At 43.9% G+C, this 19,621-nt stretch overlaps 1 protein-coding gene across 1 annotated transcript in view; it reads right to left on the bottom strand.

Annotated features, from left to right (window-relative positions):
* Positions 1-8,983: 8,983 nt before the first annotated feature.
* Positions 8,984-19,621, bottom strand: part of LOC121003167 (fer-1-like protein 4) — a 144,940-nt gene continuing 134,302 nt past the window's right edge. The window contains exons 32-34 of the mRNA XM_040434794.1: positions 15,352-15,635; positions 11,436-11,536; positions 8,984-9,305 (exon numbers count right to left, since the gene is read on the bottom strand). Of these exons, the coding sequence (XP_040290728.1) occupies positions 9,125-9,305; positions 11,436-11,536; positions 15,352-15,635 (566 nt within the window). The 3' untranslated portion in view covers positions 8,984-9,124. The remainder of the gene's footprint in view (positions 9,306-11,435; positions 11,537-15,351; positions 15,636-19,621) is intronic.

Raw genomic sequence — 19,621 nt, 5'->3', positions numbered from 1 at the left:
GTGCTGCATGGACAGAAACTAGACAGGCTGGGAGTGACTCTACAAGGTCCTAGTAGGTTGTCACAGGTACCTGGAGCAATGCTGACTGCAGTGCATCCCACAGCTGCTTGAGGGTGCATGGGGGAGGATCCGTAGAGCGAACATGATGATTGAGGTGGTCCCACAGATACACAGTTGGGTTCAATTCTGCGGAATAAGGAGACTAGGGTAGTACCTGGAAGTCCTGGTCATGCTCTTCCAACCAATGTCAGACACTTCAAACCATGTGACGTATCACATTGTCTTGCTAGAAGATTCCATCCGCCCCAGGGTAGACAATTAGCATGTATGGGTGTATGCCAGGATGGATTCATACCCAAATTGGTTGAGAAAGCCTTGAACATAGATGATAGGGCCTAGAGAATGCCAAAAAAAACATTCCCCCAGACCATAGCGCTGCCACCACCAGCTTGTGTTCTTCCAGCAATGGTTGCAGGGTGTTCGTTCTCTGATGTTTCTCACCTTACACACCAACGTGCATCCATTCGATGAAGTAGAAAATGTAACTTATCAGAAAAGTCAACCCTTTGCCAATCAGTGGAGGTCCAATTCTGATACTGAATTAAAACCTTTTCTGCTGATGTAACTTCATTAGCAGAGGTGCAGTGACCATCCATCTGCTTTGGAGCCCAATACACAGTAGGATTCGCTGAATTGTTGTTTAAGGCCTCCTGCACACGGCCGTTTTTTTCCCCCGTTTACTGGCCATTTTTTGCGTTCAGTATACGGTTCATTTATTTCAATGGTTCCGCAAAAAAAACGTAATGTACTCCGTATGCATTCTGTTTTTCCGTTCCGTTTTAACATAGAACATGTCCTATTATTGCCCGCAAATCACGTTCCGTGACTCCATTCAAGTCAATGGGTCCGCAAAAAAAACGGAACACATACGGAAATGCATCCATATGTCTTCCGTTTCCGTTCCGTTTTTTGCTGAATCATCTATTGAAAATGTTATGCCCAGCCCAATTTTATCTATGTAATTACTGTATACTGTATATGCCATAGGGAAAAACGGAACGGAAAAACGGAACAGAAACGGAAACACAACAGAAACAAAAAACGGAACAACGGATCCGTGAAAAACGGACCAGCAAAACACTGAAAAAGCCATACGGTCGTGTGCAATAGGCCTTAGGCTACTTTCACACTTGCGTTTTTCTTTTCCGGCATAGAGTACCGTCACAGAGGCTCTATACCGGAAAAGAACTGATCAGTTTTATCCCCATGCATTCTGAATGGAGAGTAATCCGTTCAGTTTGCATCAGGATGTCTTCAGTTCAGTCGTTTTGACTGATCAGGCAAAAGAGAAAACCGCAGCATGCTACGGTTTTCTCTCCGGCGAAAAAAACTGAAGACTTGCCTGAATGCCGGATCCGGCATTTTTTCCCATAGGAATGTATTAGCGCCGGATCCGGCATTCAGAATACCGGAATGCCGGATCCGTCCTTCCGGCCTGCGCATGCACAGACCGATAAAAATGTGAAAAAATGTACAAGACGGATCCGTCTGTCCGCATGACAAGCGGAGAGACGGATCCGTCCTTGCAATGCATTTGTGAGACGGATCCGCATCCGGATCCGTCTCACAAATGCTTTCAGTCAGCGGCAGATCGGCGGATCCGGCGGTCAGTTCCGACGACGGAACTGCCCGCCGGATCACACTGCCGCAAGTGTGAAAGTAGCCTTAGACACATGTCTGGTAGCCCCTGGTTCATTTTAGCAAGTCTGCCCTCATGCCCCTTCATACCTGACATTCACCTTTCACATCAGTAGCACATGGTGCTCCTCCGTTTCCATGTCGCTTATTGACAATGCTGCCATTTGTCCATTCATGATACACTTTCACCACTGCAGCACCAGAACAGTTCACAAACTGCGCAGTTTCAGAAATACCGCCACCCTTGGCCCAACAGCCAATAATCATCCCTTTATGCAACTCTGATAGATCGCCCCTTTTACCCCTGACCGCAGTGAGAGATCTGTGTTCAGACTATCGCACACCTTATATACCCACCAAGCCAGCTCACAACACGTGACTTCCTTCATGAGCCACACTTTGCCATAATGACTCAACTGTGTATTAGACTACTTGACATATGGAGTTATTTGGTCACTGTATTGTATGTTGGTATTATTTAAGCAATGTATGATGGTGTTTATATTATATATATGCCTCATCAGCATTGTATATTATTATATTATAGTTACAATGTATGGTGGTGGCTGCAGTATACAACATTGTTATTTAGGGTCTAAACCTAGAAATCAATAGAAAACTATAATTACATAAAGAAGACATGCGCCTGTTGGTCAGATGATTGGTGCTTGTGCAAGAATGTTTGTCTTACAGAGTGTAGACACTGGTGACAACAAATGGCCAGCTGTGGAAGTGTGAAGTCTTTTCAGGTTTTGAGTCTATGTACAGTAGGTATACCTTTAACTAATACAGAAAGCAGGAGATTGATCATGAGGGAAATTCAGTTTTGCTGGATTCTGTGTTTTCGTCATTTGTGTCAAATTAACAAATTGTTGCATAATCTGTGATACATTTGGCGCATCTATCACTTCTGTCTTAAAGGGGTTCTGCATTTTGTTTAAACTGATGATCTATCCTCAGGGGCGTACACAGAAATCACTGGGCCCCATAGCAAGAGTCTGAATTGGGCCCCCAACCCCGCCCACTACCCACCCCTGGCCCATCCCACCTCCTGGCTCCTCCCGTCACACCCCCATTTGCCAATAAAAAAATGTATACATGTTCTACTGAAACCGTTAGAAACCTTTAAGAAATAGGTGCTGAATTCAGGTGCTTATAGCGCTTTATAATCCATACTCTCTCTGTATGGGAGTAAGGATCTCAGCCATGTACAGCACACATCACTGCTCCTGCCTGTCTGCTTTGGTAAAGTCGGGCATAAGTGGGCGATGTCAGGCTTTAGCAGAGCGGGCACAGGGCGCCATATGTATGCGAGCACAACTGAACGAGTGCAGGGAAGGAGCCCGCATATATATCGCTCCTCCTGCCTGTGCCCACTGCGGTAAAGCCTGACACAGCTTTGTTACCAGCGCCATTTTTTCATCACTTCTCTCACCCCAAAAAATGTAATAAAATGTGATTTAAAAAGTCACACACACTCCAAAAGGGTATCAATAAAAACTACAGTTCATCCTGCAAAAAATGAGCCCCCACACAACTCAGTAGATCATATAACTATAAAAAAGTTATGGGGGTCAGAATATGGTTATGTAAAAAAGTAAATATAATTTTTTTTTATTAAAGTGTTAATGTATTTTTACACTATTTAGACATAAAAAACCTATACATATGTGGTATCGTTGTAATCGTACTGACCCAGAGAATGAAGGGCACAGGTCAGTTTTGCCACAAAGGTAAAGCTGTAGGAACAAAACCTCTAAAAAGGTGGAAAGATTGTGGGGTTTTCCCACAAAAAAAAGTTATGGCTCAAGGAAGATAGGGAAGGAAAAATAAAATGCAAAAATGAAAAAACCTCTGGTATCCTAAGGGTTAAAGGGGCTATCTAATCCCTATTATGCCCCCCAAATTGGGCAGGCACCGCATACAGTTAATACTTATGCCCAATGGGGGGGTGCAGACAATAGTGATGCTAGGGAGGCTCGTTCCCATTGTGGCCTGTTATTGGCTGCTAGCCTGCTCCCCCCTATGTCGCTGGATGTATTAATCTGCGTGACGGGAGGGAGGCAGTGGCGGCTGTGTGGGCATCAGGAGCAATGCGGGTGCGGGTGCTGGGGAATGAGGTAAGTAAGGTGCCTGGCCCAGAGCATTTTGGGGGGCATTATAGGGGTTGGATAACCCCTTTAACTCATTGCTGCTGATGCTAAGTGTGCACATAGCCTCCAATCATATTCTCGACCCGCCCCTGCAAGGTGACTGATATGCTGGGGGGCCCTGTAGGATCATAGAGGACTCAGGAGGACAGTGTGCTTCCACCCTCTTCTCCCCGGGGTGTCTTGAGGGCGGGCGGCAGATGGCAGGCAGCACATGAGCACAGAGGATAACTCTGCCACGCCGGGTGCACTCCTCTATTAGGGTGACCAAACGTCCGTTTTTTAGACTCCTGGTCCTCCGTCCGGAACAAGGCCAGGACGGACAACCAGAAGTCCTCCTTTTTTGTGGTCATCAGCGACTCTAGACTCGACAAGTACGGGGCACTTTAAGGATCACTCACATCACGGCGTAGAGCGCACCGACATCAGTCGCACGTCCGGCAGCTCCTGCATCGCGCCAGTCAATTCTGGTTTGTGCAGGCGCGGCCACGCAGGAAGTGGAGGAACAGACTCTGAGGAGCGCAGCTGCGCTGAGGTACTCCCTGGTCTGTGCTGTGGGCCGTCGGGGATTGCTCAAAGGGGGGAAGGGCAGGCGCTGGTAATTTTGAAAGGGGTTAATAATACCTACTGTGTGGGTCCTGGGAACAGCTGAAAGGGGGAAATAAATAAGTGTGAAGAGGGGACTGAAAGGGGTTAAATACTGTGAATGAGGGACTGCTGAAAAGGGTTTATGTGAAGGCCCTTCACACTTTCACAGTATTTATTAAACCCTTTCAGCAGTTCCCCATTCACAGTATTTATTAAGCCCTCAGGGGACTGCTGAAAAGGGTTAATAAATACTGTGAATAGGGTACAGCTGAAAGGGGTTACCGTTAATAACTACTACTGTCCCTCCACGACACCCATGACCCCTCCACAAGTTCTTAACTCTCCTCCACCCTTTTCCCGGCAGGTGATGGGGGCGTGGCTTCATGAAGGTGGGCATGGTTTGTAAGTTTTGGGGCGTGGCCGGCGAGATCCGTGAAGCCAGTGGCCACCCTAGTCTCTATGTGTGCCTGGCTGCGCTGCTCCTGCTGCCTGATACACTGGCCAATCAGCAGCAGCAGGATCCTTGCCTGGGAGGGAGATGCAGCCCGAACAATGGGTGGGGTTGGAGCCGGAGGGAGAAGTTCAAGAATGCCGCCTGAAACTATGAATAAACGGTCACTGTCTTGTGCAGAGTAGGGGGCGGAGCCTTTCATGCGCTCCGGGCCCCCCTGTGCCGCGGGCCCCATAGCAACGGCGTGGTCTGCCTATATTGGCAGTACGCCACTGTCTATCCTCTGGATAATCATCAGCATCTGACCGGCGGGGGTCCGACACCTGGGACCCCCGCCGATCAGCTGTTTGAGAAGGCAGCAGCGCTGCAGCCTTCTCCCTGTTTACAGCAGGCCCAGTGACATCACGACTAGTATCACTGGAGCTTAGCACTGCCCAGGCCAGTGATACTAGTCGTGACGTCACTGGGCCTGTGGTAAACAGGGAGAAGGCCGCGGCGCTGCTGGAACGCTGCTGCCTTCTCAAACAGCTGATCGGCGGAGGTCCCAGGTGTCGGACTCTGATTATCCAGAGGATAGATCATCAGTTTAAACAAAATGCAGAAGGTGTGCCCACTTGCTATGCTGCTCCTTTACTGGAGTAAGATTGAAACAATTTTTTAAGCTTTTTGGCAAGCTTAAATCATCTCCACAGGCTAACCATGCCCACTTTCCCACCTACTTTTTTGAGACTGGAGTGAGTGGTTAAAAGTGTTGAAATAAGCCCAAAAAGTCATATAGCTTTATGAAGACAGAATTCTGATAGGGGTTAGGGGTATGGAGAAGCCACGAAGACTGTCTGTAATGTATATTTACATAAGTAAGGAACCCCTTAATGGGAACCTGTCACCAGTTTTATGGTGTCCTAACTAAGGGCAACATAAATAAGTGACTGATTCTCTTAGCAAAATGTTGGGTCACTTTCTTTAATTGACCCAGTCAATCTGCCAACATCTTGTATTGAAAAGCTCCAGCTGATAATGATGAGTCCTGAATATTCATGAGCTCCTGACTCTCCCCGCCCACCTGCTGCTGATTGACAGTTATTTTTCCATAAGAATCAGCAGCAGGTGGGCAGGGGAGTGGCTATAGCTCTGAATTAAATATACGCTGGACTCACTGACATCACGCTGGACTCAAATCAGCTCATTAGCATGCGGAATCTTTGTGTGTATATTATGAGGTAACCATCTGTCACACCAGTAAGTGAATACATCTAAGGTACTTTGTAGTAGTTAATGATTGTATATAATTAGTTAGATTATAATCAAATATCCACATGACAGGTTCCCTTTAAGATTTTAAAATGGAGGCTTCTACAGCTGAGCAGCTGTGCCCTAGTGTAAACCAATAGTACCACTTACAAAAACACATCTTATCAGATAATTTACAACTTATAATGTCTGTTTCCATTTATTATTTACATGTATTTGGTATATGAGCACACACATATAGTATATCATTTTACAGTCTTATATCATTAAAGTAAAACACATAATTATAAGATTTACAGATGGCGAATTTTGTTACATACAATATGTCACTATATAGTCAAATTTAATGAAGGGAATTCCAGATTCCCTTACTAAATATATTATGAATATGTCATGTAATAGCCTACATTTTTAAAGGGGTTCTCCGGGATTTACATATTGATGACAAGATGGGGGTCTGACTCCCGACAATCATCTATATGAAGGGGCCGTTTTGCTCCGTGAGCACTTAGGCCTATTCCTAGGACATGTGACATCGAGATCATTGGTCACATCTAGGCAAACTGTAGCTCGACCTCTTTCACGTGAATGGGGCTGAGCTGCAATACCAAGCATATCGGCTATATTCAGGAGGCTACAACAGTCACGGGAGTGCTGCGGCCTCCTCACATGGCTGAACAGTGGTGGTGCCGGGAGTTGGACCCAGACAATCTCATATTGATGACGTATCCTGAGAATAGGTCATCAATGAGTAAATCCTGAGGAATCCCTTTAAGCTAGAAGCAGCACGTAGTGCCGTGTCACTGCTGCACATGTTGCTTCTCAGTTGTGCACATCTTCACATCTGGAAACTTCTATTTGTGTCCTCTCCTCTAGTATCATATGTCCTGCAACATGCAGCCAACCCTAAACACAAAAGCCATAAGTTCACAGTCTGTCCATTCAGACATCCTTAGATCAAGGTTTAAAGGGAAACTGCCATGATGAACATGGTGTCCAAAGTGCAGGCAGCAGGTTATAGAGAAGGAGGAGCTGAGCAGATTGATATATAGTTTTGTGGAAAAAGAGTCAGCGTAACTTCTATTCACTTACATATTTCTATGCTTAGAGTCCAGTGGGTGGTCCTATCAGTGATTGACAACTTTCCCTATATCAGTCTTCATACTGAGAAATAGGTCAGTCACTCAAAGGACCACCCATTGGACTCCTAAGTATAGAACGAGCAGGGATTTAACTTAAAGGTGTTTTCCCCACAATCTACATTTGTCAAAGCTCACTGAGATGGTCACACATGCTCACTTCTATCCTTCGACTGCCACCAGCAAGATCTTCTGTTAGAAGCTGTGACAGTTGGGCTACATTCACACAACAGTGAAAAACTGACCTGTCCGTTTTAAGAACAATGGTAGTCTATGGGGGTTTTCACACTGCACTGCATGTTCTATTCTTTCCGTTTCATTGGCCGACAGCCCCCATACAATTGAAAGGGACCGTTTTCTAATGTCCATTTTTCAGAAAGGCATCATTGAAAAAGTCTGTAAAAAATGGACCGTTTTGCCGTTTATAACAGACGTTTTTTTTTTTATTGTTATGTAAAAGTAGCCTTTCAGGGAGAGACCTGCAGCAGAAAGGGGATGCCTCCTGAACTGCAGCAGAAGGACACAACCCCTGTGAAAGAACATGCCCCCTGACCTGCAGCAGAAAGGACATCCCCCCGGGAAAATACACAACATGGATTCATGTGAGGTACAGGACTGGTTCTAACTTTGTTAGAAAGTAATTGTAATGTACTATATGATGTCTGATTTTAATTTTTTATATTAATCATGGGATAACCTCTTTAAGTTATAATGAATATTTTCCCACGTATCTAGGTATCAATCTGCTCAGCTCCTCCTGCTCTATGACATGATGTCTGCAGATTGTATTTTCATGGGGAAAAGTTCATTTAAAATTGTAAACATGAAAAAAAAGATTAAAGTGCCATTTCCATTAAATGAAAAAATAACAGGGGACCTGTTTTAGTGACACAAGTAAAAATCTAATTTCGTCTAAGGCCTCATGCACACGGCAGTGCCGTTTTTTTTGCGGTCCGCAATCTGTGGATCCGCAAAAAACGGAAGCCGCCCGTGTTGCCTTCCGCAATTTGAGGAACGGAACGGGCGCCGGCAATATAAATGCCTATTCTTGTCCGCAAAGCGCGGACAAGAATAGGACATGTTATATTTTTTAGCGGGGCCGCGGAACGGATCCACAGATGCGGACAGCACACTTTTGCGGCCCCATTGAAGGGAATTGGTCCGCATCCAAGACGCCAAAACGGCGGCTCGGATGCGGACCCAAACAACGGTCGTGTGCATGAGGCCTAAAGGAGATTTTAAGTAGACTAACAGCTGTGTTACACTGGCCAATTGTCAGGCAGATCATCAGTAATAAGCGTTTGTAGGAACACTTGTTAGTGATGATCTGGCAGTGTATAGTGGTCTCCTCCACTGACGAGCAGGCGATAGCCGAGAAGGAACGCTTCCCACCCGACAATCGCCTTCTACATCACTGTATGTAATACAGCCATAAGTAGATTATAGAGAAAAGCAGATAAGAGAGCTATGTGATTATTACAGGGGACTGACTGACAATAGCAGCACTGATTGGATAGTGTCAAACTGTGCAGGGACACACCCCCAACTGCTAGGAATTCATTTATTCATTACTTCTGGCAGGAATAATAGAGGAATAGCACATCACAGAGTCATAAGACTACATGCTCCAGAATTGTTGTTTCATGAGAAATGCAACCATTCTTCATAAAGACACCCATTATTTGACCCGTTTTCTTAAATTTGGCGCTTATGATCATGTTGAGCTCACATAGGGCAGTGTGATTGTGTAAACAGCATGGACTTCCTTCACATAAAATAATTCACGACATTATATGGAGTTTATCCTGTAGTCAGATTATTTACACTGTGCGTAACATTGATAATGCCTATCCATTAATAATCTTCTCACTGATGAATCCCGGCATGGTGTAAAGGATGAGGACCAAGAAAATGGTGAGAATGGCTATGATCACTAGAGCAATGATGTACTTCTTATATTTCCTCCAGATGAAGAAGACAAACGTTTTCAGTGGGTTCACAAACCAGTTGAATGAGGTTTTTGGACGGCTGTAAAATGAAAATATGTATGTTTATGGGAAAAAATTCATAGAAAAAGGGTATATAACGTAAATATAGCATATAAAACACTCAGAGTAAACGACATATAACACAAAGAAATGTACAGTATTCTGCACAAGGCGTGTTTGGTACATATAAGGCTACTTTCACACCTGCGTTAGGTGCGGATCGGTCTGGTATCTGCACAGACGGATCCGCACCTATAATGCCAATGCTTGTATCTGTTCAGAACCGATCCGTTTGCATTACCATGATCATGATAATGCAAACGGCTCCGTTTTGAATTACACTGAAAGTCAATGGGAGGCGGATCAGTTTTCAATTGCACCATATTGTGTCAGTGAAAACGGATCCGTCCCCATTGACTTACATTGTAAGTCAGGACGGATCCGTTTGGCTCTGCATCGTCAGGCGGACATCAAAATGCTGTAAGCAGCATTTTGGTGTCGGCCTCCAGAGCGGAATGGAGGCTGGACGGAGGCAAACTGATGCATTGTGAACGGATCCTTATCCATTCAGAATGCATTGGGGCTGAACTGATCCGTTTTGGGCCGCTTGTGAGAGCCCTGAAATGGATCTCACAGGCAGACCCAGAAACGGCAGTGTGAAAGTAGCCTTATAGAGCAGGGATCAGCAACCTCTGGCACTCCAGCTGTTCTGAAACTAAAACTCCCAGAATGCTCCATTCATTTCTATAGGAGTTATAAGAACAGCCCAGCATGTTGCATGCTGGGAGTTATAGTTTCCCAGCAGCTGGAGTGCCTAAGGTTGCTGATCCCTGTAATAGAGGTAGAGTCAGGGCACTGGCTTATCTGTATTTTCAGGGTTTAGGAAACCTTTGCAGGTGTTTTGTGCTGATTAGAGTGTGACACATGAGTCTACAGTGTTCTAATTTTCGGAGATATTGACTTTTGGGTTCATTAGGCTTCGTTCACATCACTGTTCAGCCTTTCCGTTCTCCTGCTTGTTTAGGAGCGGGAGAACGGAAAGGACGGATTCGGCACATAACTGAGCTGAACGGAGCCTACGGACCCCATAGACTATAATGGGGTTCGTTAGGTTTCAGCTCAGAAGATGATTTTGGAGCGGAGACAAAAGTCGTGCATGCAGGATTTTTGTCTCCGCTTCAAAAATCTTCCTCTGAGCGGAAACCTAACGGACCCCATTATAGTCTATGGGGTCCGTAGGCTCCGTTCAGCTCAGTTATGTGCCGAATCCGTCCTTTCCGTTCTCCTGCTCCTAAACGGAGCAGAAGAACGGAAAGGCTGAACGGTGAATTGAATTACTGAAATTAATAAACTTTTCGATGATATTCTAATTTATTGAGATGCACATATTTTTATTTAGGATCTTTAAAGGGGTATTCCCATCTTCCCTTTTCATACTTGCCTTCTTTGAGCGCGACGTTCACTTCCTGGATTCTTCTCCCGGCCGCGCTTGCCCAGAAGACTGAAGATTTTCTCCCGGCCGGGCCGCGCAATGTCCTGAACGCGCACGCCGCCGCACATGCGCCATGGTGACTTATTCCTGGCCTGTATAGTACAGAGCCAGCGTGCGCGTTCGCGGCTCTGTACTATACAGGCCAGGAAGAAGTCATCATGGCGCATGTGCGGCGGCGTGCGCGTTCAAGACATTGCGCGGCCCTGCTGGGAGAAAATCTTCAATCTTCTGCGCAAGCTCGGCCCGGCAGGATTCGACTTGAGAGGTGGCCGTAACCAGGGGAGACGAAAGACAACGATCAGGTAAGAGGGGACTTATTTTCTCAAAAAGGGTGGGAATTGATCACTGTCAAATCAATAACAGATTTAACAGTGATCATTGGGATGGGAATATCCCTTTAAGTCAATTTATAAATGTTAAAAAAAATAAAAATTATGCTTGTCTTTAAATATTTTTTTTTAAATTGTAATATTTTACAACTTGATAGCTTTTTTTATTACATAAATCTTAAAATACCCACAATCTTCTGAAGCTAGTAGGTATATCTGATGTACAGGCCTCCATAAAATGGCAGGCTTATGATTTGTGTTCCATGGAGCACCACCACAAGGAACATGATCATAGAGGAGACATTGGCAAACAAACATTTGAAAAGGAAATTACTGAACTATATCTTACTTTGGCTTATCCAGAGGTTCTGGCTCCTTCCGCCCTAATCCCACTGGACTCTTTTCTGCTTCCTCCACTGTCAGAAGCTGAAATTCTGCTTCAACTTTCCCCTAAACCAAACAACCAGGAATTTATTAAATCGTTATTAGTGTTGAGCTATGCTCGGATGTTCTACCGAGCACAATGGTCAATAGGAGAACCCCAGGCACCCCCTGCTCTGAAGAGGGTAGGGTTTCGGGCCTCTAGTTCGGCTTAGGAGTCCCTGCTCTGACTCCATATATAGCTATGTCCATATATGGAGTCAGTGCTTGGGGACACGCCAGTGTATTTAAATATAATTTCTGAAAAGTTTCTGCTGGGATTCAAACTCCCAAACTTGTACATTAGAGGCAAGGACCTTATCCACTCAGCTATAAAGCTGAATGCTAACCTATGTCAGAAAAACCTCATAGAAGTTTCTGATTTAGTGAGTATTCCTATTCAGCAGAAGACTTATTTTATATTTCTGTGCAGGTTAACATGTATCTGTGTAGTATAGTGGTTAACATCTTTGCCTCTAATGTACAAGCTTGGGAGTTTGAATCCCAGCAGAAACATTTCAGAAATAGAGATTAAATTTATATATTTTTTTTAGTAATTGTAAAAAATGTATGGTACAAAATAAATTAATTACAAAAAAAAAAAAAAATATATATATATATATATATATATATATAAAATCATACGTCTGATATATGTGAATGCATAATATGTGGGAAACTACTACTGATGTTTTTAGCCATAATATATTTACATATATTATATATTCTAAATATATAATAATATATGTAAATATATGCAACAAAGGAGAGAAAAGAAAAAAGAATGCGGCACTTACAAAAAAATACTCTTTGCAGCTTTATTTACATAAAAAGGTCAGCGTCATGCGGGCAAAACACACCTAGAAGGCAACAGCCGTTTCGCGCTTGTTGCGCTTTTTCAAGCCATGAAAAAGCGCAACAAGCACAAAACAGCTGTTGCCTTCTAGCTGTGTTTTGGCCACATGACACTGACCTTTTTATGTAAATAAAGCTGAAAAGAGTATTTTTTGGTGAGTGCCGCATTCTTTTTTCTTTTCTCTCCTTTGTTGCAAATACTACTTGTTTTTTATGCCGAGCACCACCACTACTCACATTCGATCAGTGCAGCACCAAATTAAATCCCACACCTACAGCAGTGCCGACCGTATCCTCTGCATATTACTATATGTAAATATATTATAACTAAAAACTTATATATATATAAAAAAAATCTGAAATGTTTCTGCCAGGATTCGAACTCCCAAGCTTGTACATTAGAGGCAAGGATGTTAACCACTACACTATACTGCAAAATATTAACCTGCGCAGAAATATAAAATAAGTCTTCTGCTGAATAGGAATACTCACTAAATCAGAAACTACTATGAGGTTTTTCTGACACAGTTTAGCATTCAGCTTTATAGCTTTATAGCTGTGTGAATAAGGTCCTTGCTTCTAATGTACAAGGGGTTGGGAGTTCCAATTCCAGCCGAAACTTTTCAGTGCCAAGCATAGCGATGCTCGAGCTGAACTGGTGTTCGGCCGAGCATGCTCGCTCAACATCAATCGTTATCCCACGAAAAGTATTACTATGCAATGAATAATGTATTATTGCAGTATACATACAATAAAACTATTGAGCATTTTCCATGTACATTACATTTTCCTCTCTGTTAGCGCCCCTTGCTGTTTTTTAGGTCCCTGAAATTCTGGTCCACCTTGGATTCACTGGTGGACTTAGGCTACTTTCCCATTAGCGTTTTTCTTTTCCGGCATTGAGTTCCATCTCTATACCGGAAAAGAACTGATCAGGCATATCCCCATGCATTCTGAATAGAGAGTAATCCATTCAGGATGCATCAGGATGTCTTCAGTTCAGTCATTTTACGGTTTCATCTCCAGTGAAAAAAACTGAAGACTTGCCTGAATGCCGGATCCGGCATTTTTCTCCATAGGAATGTATTAGTGCCGGATCCGGCATTCAAAATACCGGAATGCCGGATCCGTCCTTCCGGTCTGCGCGAGCGCAGACCTTTAAAAATGAGAAAAAAATAAATACCGGATCAGTTTTGCCTGATGACACCGGAAAAACGGATCCGGTATTGCAATGCATTTTTCTGACTGATCAGGCATTTTTCAGACTGATTAGGATGCTGATCAGTTTGAAAAATGCCTGATCAGTCAGAAAAAATGACATGCGTTTGCATACAGTTTGCCTGATCAGGCAGGCAGTTCAGGCAACGTAACTGCCTGCCGGAATCAAACAACGCAAGTGTGAAAGTACCCTAACATACTGTACTCAGTAGCTTCCCTGCTCTTCTCCTCCTGTCCTTGCTGGTGTAGTGATCTTACGGAGAAGCAGCCCAGACAAATTTCATTCATTCACTGAAGGAAACTGCATTGCATGTGTGAGGGGCTGATTTTTTTGTGCAGGGGAAGAAGGGGTTTACAAGAGCTGATTGTAGTGCCCTCCAGGGGGTGCAGGTGCTTGATGAGCTGCTGCCAACCCACAGAAATGGAGGAAAGTCCTCCAGATATTAGTAAAAGAAAAGCGTGAAAATTACACTGGAGAGCAGTGGTTTTTAGCAGTGATATAATTATATTGAAAATAGTGAGCATTACACCAGATATTAACCCCTTTAAATTTTTTACATATTATATATTATGTTTTATCTTCGGAGCAACAGAATATCCTTATAACATAATTATAATATAATATCCTTGTCATAGTGATATAATACTTGGAATCAGGATGAGGCCAGTGAATTTTTCCAGCTTTCTAAATAAAAAGATATCTGCCTCAATGTGAATGACTCTGTATAGCAAATTTCTGTGCATGCAATGGGTGACAAGACTACTGATAAATCTTATCATCTGCTTCCTGTCCCTCACAGTTGATGTATGGCTGTTGCCACTTATCATCTGTCTCCTTCCCTGCAGAGTAGCTCTTCCAACATCACGCTGGGGCCAGGCATAAAAAATGCTGCTTTATATTTCATTATGCAGCCAAAGAGTTTATGCTAGTTTCACATCTGCACTAAAGGTATCCGTCAGGCTGTTCTGACAGAGGAACTGCCTACCACAGTTCACCGTCGGGGCCCATTGACTATAATCACATGCGCTGTCTTGATATCCCATGCGCTGCTGGAGAATGTGCCTAATGCAGTCCGTGCGCCTAACCAGAAGTCTAAGGCTACATTCACACGTCCGCAATGTGTTTTGCGGAAACACGGAGTCACGGATCCGCAAAACACGGAAAGCGGCAATGTGCGTTCCGCATTTTGCGGACCGCACATTGCCGACATAATAGAATATGCCTGTTCTTGTCCGCAATTGCGGACAAGAATAGGACATGTTCTATTTTTTGCGGAAACGGAAGCACGGATGCGGAAGTGCGGATCCGCAAATGTGGATGCGGACAGCACATTCCGTCCCCATAGAGAATGAATAGGTCCGCACCGTTTCCGCAAAATTGCGGAAAGGATGCGGACACATTTTGCGGACGTGTGAATGGAGCCTAAGACAGGTCAGAGCTGCCGTAGATTTCTGGCTTCATTAACGCCACACCCCCTTCCCTGCCCTTGCCACAACCCTTTTAGAAAAGTGCAGAGGGCGTCGAAAAAGGGGAAAAAAGGCATAAAGGGAATGATAAATCTCCCCCATAGTTCTTGATCCATAACATACCAAGGATAAACTTGAAGCCTAAACTATAAAAAAATAAAAATAAATTCTCTAAGATTAAGTAGTCATACACAGGTCAAATTATATAAATATCCAATTTTTGTCGGCAGGGAAAAGTTATTCCATGTAATATCACCTCTTCTATTATATCTTTGTAGTATTTTATTTTACATCACTTTACTTACTGCCAGGATATAAATGTTTCCACTTGAATCAGTGTACTGCACATCCTCCAGTTTTACATTCTTTTTTTTCTTTTTCTTTTTACTCTTTTTATCCTTCGTCTCTCGTTCCTCTCTCTCTTCATCTTCTTCAGTTCTGAGTTTGACAAATGGCCACCAGCCTCTCATTCGCTTGTTTCTAAAGATAGAGAAGCGCGGTGTGGCTTTATCTTTGGCCATTTTGATGGTGCATTGGCCAGATGTTTTGGCTCCTCGTACCATATCACTTAATTTTAATTCAATTGAACCTGAAACAAAAAAAAATAATTAATTGTAGAACCTTCAAATTTTGGAGTGAGTTATGAACTCTCATTATATCTTTTGCTGCAGGGATAAAAAGTCTCCTAAAGCGGTTATGCCATGATTGATGTAATAAAATAAAAATGAGACATCATATAGTACACCTCATTGATCCAGAGCTCCCCTGTTCATTGCTTCAGTTGCTCTGCTTGATTCTCTTCAGGCTGGCAGCGGAGGGGGCGTGTCCTTTCTCAGGGGGCGTGTCTTTTCTCAGGGGACATGTCTGTTCTTAGGGGGCATGTCCTTTTTCAAGAGGCGTGTCCTTTCTCAGGGGGCGTGTCCTTGCTGCTGAAGCTTTCTCACTATCACAGCTCAGGGCGTAGTACAGAGCCAGCTCATTCAGACGGGCGTAGTGTTTGGTGGGCTGCAATTTGTTGATCCGGCCGTGTGCGATAGGACATGCTCTGTCTTTTTTGCGGGCCGTGGAACAGAACAACTGATGCTTCTTATGAGGCCCCATTGAAATGAATGAGTCCTCATCTGTTCCACAAAATTGTGGAACGGATGCAGACTCATTCATATGGTCGTCTGAATGAGCCCTAACTGACACAGCTTCTAAGAGTAAATATGGCTGATGGCAGTTGAAGGATGGATCTGAACATGTGCAGAGGCCTACAGGGGGAGAGCCAGGAGGAGGGGAGTGGTAGTAGCGACTGACAGGAGTAGTAGTGATGTACAGTGGCTGTCCTCACTCCGCGGCCTTCTCGCTGCTTTCCCTAGGCCAGTGACAACACATTCATTGGTCACTTGACCTACAGTAGGCGCAGGTGTCGGACCCCCACTGATCAGATACTGATGACCTTTGCTGAGGATAGGTCATAAATATTAAAATCTTGGAAACCCCTTTTAATTCGTTCTGCATTTCCTGGGCTGAGAGGTGAAGATCTTAGATGTGGGTGGCCAGTCCGTCTGAGAATGTGGTGGGCACTAAAGCTATATGGAAAATAGAAGTTTGTTCAATTTCATTGGGGGAGATTTATCAAACTGGTGTAAAGTACAGGGTGGGCCATTTATATGGATACACCTTAATAAAATGGGAATGGTTGGTGATATTAACTTCCTGTTTGTGGCACATTAGTATATGTGAGGGGGGAAACTTTTCAAGATGGGTGGTGACCATGGCGGCCATTTTGAAGTCGGCCATTTTGAATCCAACTTTTGTTTTTTCAATAGGAAGAGGGTCATGTGACACATCAAACTTATTGGGAATTTCACACGAAAAACAATGGTGTGCTTGGTTTTAACGTAACTTTATTCTTTCATGAGTTATTTACAAGTTTCTCTTTGACATGTCGCCGAGGTTAACACGTGAGGAGCGGATAGAAATTGTGTTGATGTCTGGTGAACGCAGTAACCGGGTCATTGCAGCAGATTTCAATGCAAGACACCCTACGAGACCACCCATCTCCAATGCTACAGTTAGCAAACTGCTTGCTAAGTTTCGTGAAACTGGTTCAGTGTTGGATTTGCCAAAATGTGAACGCATGAAATCTGTCTCTAATGAAGAAACATCAGTGGCTGTCCTAGCTTCATTCAGCAAGAGCCCACAGCGTAGCACTCGCCGCATGTCACTGGAGAGTGGCATTAGTCGAACATCCCTTCGGTGGATATTAGCTACTCACAAATGGCACCCTTACAAACTCCAGCTACTGCAGCATCTCAACGAGGATTACCCAGATCAGCGCACTGAATTTGCAGAATGGGCAAAACAAAAATTGGAACAGGACCCTCAGTTTACGCAGAAGATTTTGTTCTGTGATGAGGCAAACTTTTATGTGAATGGTGAAGTTAACAAACAAAACCACCGCTATTGGTCTGACACTAACCCACATTGGATAGATCCCTCCAAGACTGTTGGAACAAAAAAATTGATGGTATGGTGTGGTATATGGGGTACAAAGATAGTGGGGCCATTCTTCATCAATGGAAACCTCAAGGCCACTGGATATGCGAAATTGCTACATGATGATGTGTTTCCCTCTTTATGCACTGAAGCTGGCACGTTCCATGAGTTTTTCCAGCAAGATGGTGCACCACCACATTATGGGTGTCAGGTCCGAGCATTCCTAGATGAACAGTTTCCTGGAAAGTGGATTGGTCGTCGTGGGCCAGTTGAATGGCCCCCAAGGTCTCCCGATCTGACCCCCTTAGACTTTTATCTTTGGGGTCATCTTAAGGCAATTGTCTATGCTGTGAAGATACGAGATGTGCAGCACCTGAAACTACGGATACTGGAAGCCTGTGCTAGCATTTCTCCTGCGGTGTTGCTATCAGTGTGTGAAGAGTGGGAGAAGAGGGTTGCATTGACAATCCAACACAATGGGCAGCACATTGAACACATTTTATAAGTGGTCAGAAACTTGTAAATAACTCATGAAAGAATAAAGTTACGTTAAAACCAAGCACACCATTGTTTTACTTGTGAAATTCCCAATAAGTTTGATGTGTCACATGACCCTCTTTCTATTGAAAAAACAAAAGTTGGATTCAAAATGTCCAACTTCAAAATGGCCGCCATGGTCACCACCCATCTTGAAAAATTTCCCCCCTCACATTTACTATTGTGCCACAAACAGGAAGTTAATATCACCAACCATTCCCATTTTATTAAGGTGTATCCATATAAATGGCCCACCCTGTAGAACTGGCTTAGTTGCCCATAGCAACCAATCAGATTCCACCTTTCATTTTGGAGTCTGAACGGTTGCTATGGGCAACAAGCCAGTTCTGCTTTACACCAGTTTGATAAATATCCCCCATTGTATTTTATTCAGTCTTGAAACTTATAGAAAAATGCGTTTCTGGTGGACATCCACCCTTAGGCCTCATGCACATGACCGTATGTATTTTGCGGTCCGCAAAAAGTGGATGCGCAAAAAATACGGATAACGTCCGTGTGCATTCCATATTTAGCGGAACGGAACAGCTGGCCCCTAATAGAACAGTACTATCCTTGTCCCTTAATGCGGACAATAATAGGACATGTTCTATTTTTTGGCGGAATGGAAATACGGACATACGGAAATGGAATTCAAACGGAGTATCTTTAGGTTTTTTTTGCGGAGCCATTGAAATAATGGTTCCGTTTATGGTCCGCAAAAAAATCGGAACGGACACGGAAAGAAAATAAGTTCGTGTGCATGAGGGTGTCCTCCAGAAACACGTAAGCGAAATAGATTTTACATTTTTTTTTATATGTTTCAAGACTAAACAAACTTCTCTTTTCCATATATCAACTGAGAGCCAGCCCTGTGTTCATGCACCAACATAATGGATGGAGGTGAGCTGCTTCAATTTCCGTCATTTGTGACTAAAGCAATACACCATTTCGACAGCAGAAAGCTAATTTTTCTATACATGAGTGGAACCTTACTGTTTTTATCCAGGCTCAGCCTCTGATGTGGTTCTAAACCATCTCAAATGTCTGTTCTCTTTCCCACTCTGGGCTAATTCTCTCAGATGAGTTGTTCTCTGGCAGCTTTTCAGTCTCAGGAATACTGTTTGCCTGATAAGGCTTTGCTTTGGGCCTACTTGGTAGGAGCACACACATGCACGTCTTGCCTCTAGCTCTGGTGACTAGATACTCTCTAACCAGGGAGTGAGACCAGCCCATAACCCCGGCAACTAACTACAAGACTGCCAGATTTAACTCTATTCTGTCCATAACCAACCATCAAGAGTAGAGATGAGCGAATCAAAGTTGTAGTGGAATTCGATCCGAATTTCAGGAAAAATTAGATTCGCACCGAAGCCGAATTTCCTCACGCTTCATGGTAATGAATCGCATTTTTTCCGAAAAATGGGTGCTGCACATGGTAGGACATGGAGCAAAGAAATCTGAGAACGAGGGATCACCTACAATGCTGTGCATGCAGCCAATCAGCAGCCAGCCTGCCCCTGTGATGTCACAGCCCTATAAATGGCCTCAGCCATC

This window comes from Bufo bufo, chromosome 6, assembly GCF_905171765.1.
Source record: "Bufo bufo chromosome 6, aBufBuf1.1, whole genome shotgun sequence".
NCBI lineage: Eukaryota > Metazoa > Chordata > Amphibia > Anura > Bufonidae > Bufo > Bufo bufo.
This window is presented reverse-complemented; position numbering and strand designations above follow the sequence as displayed.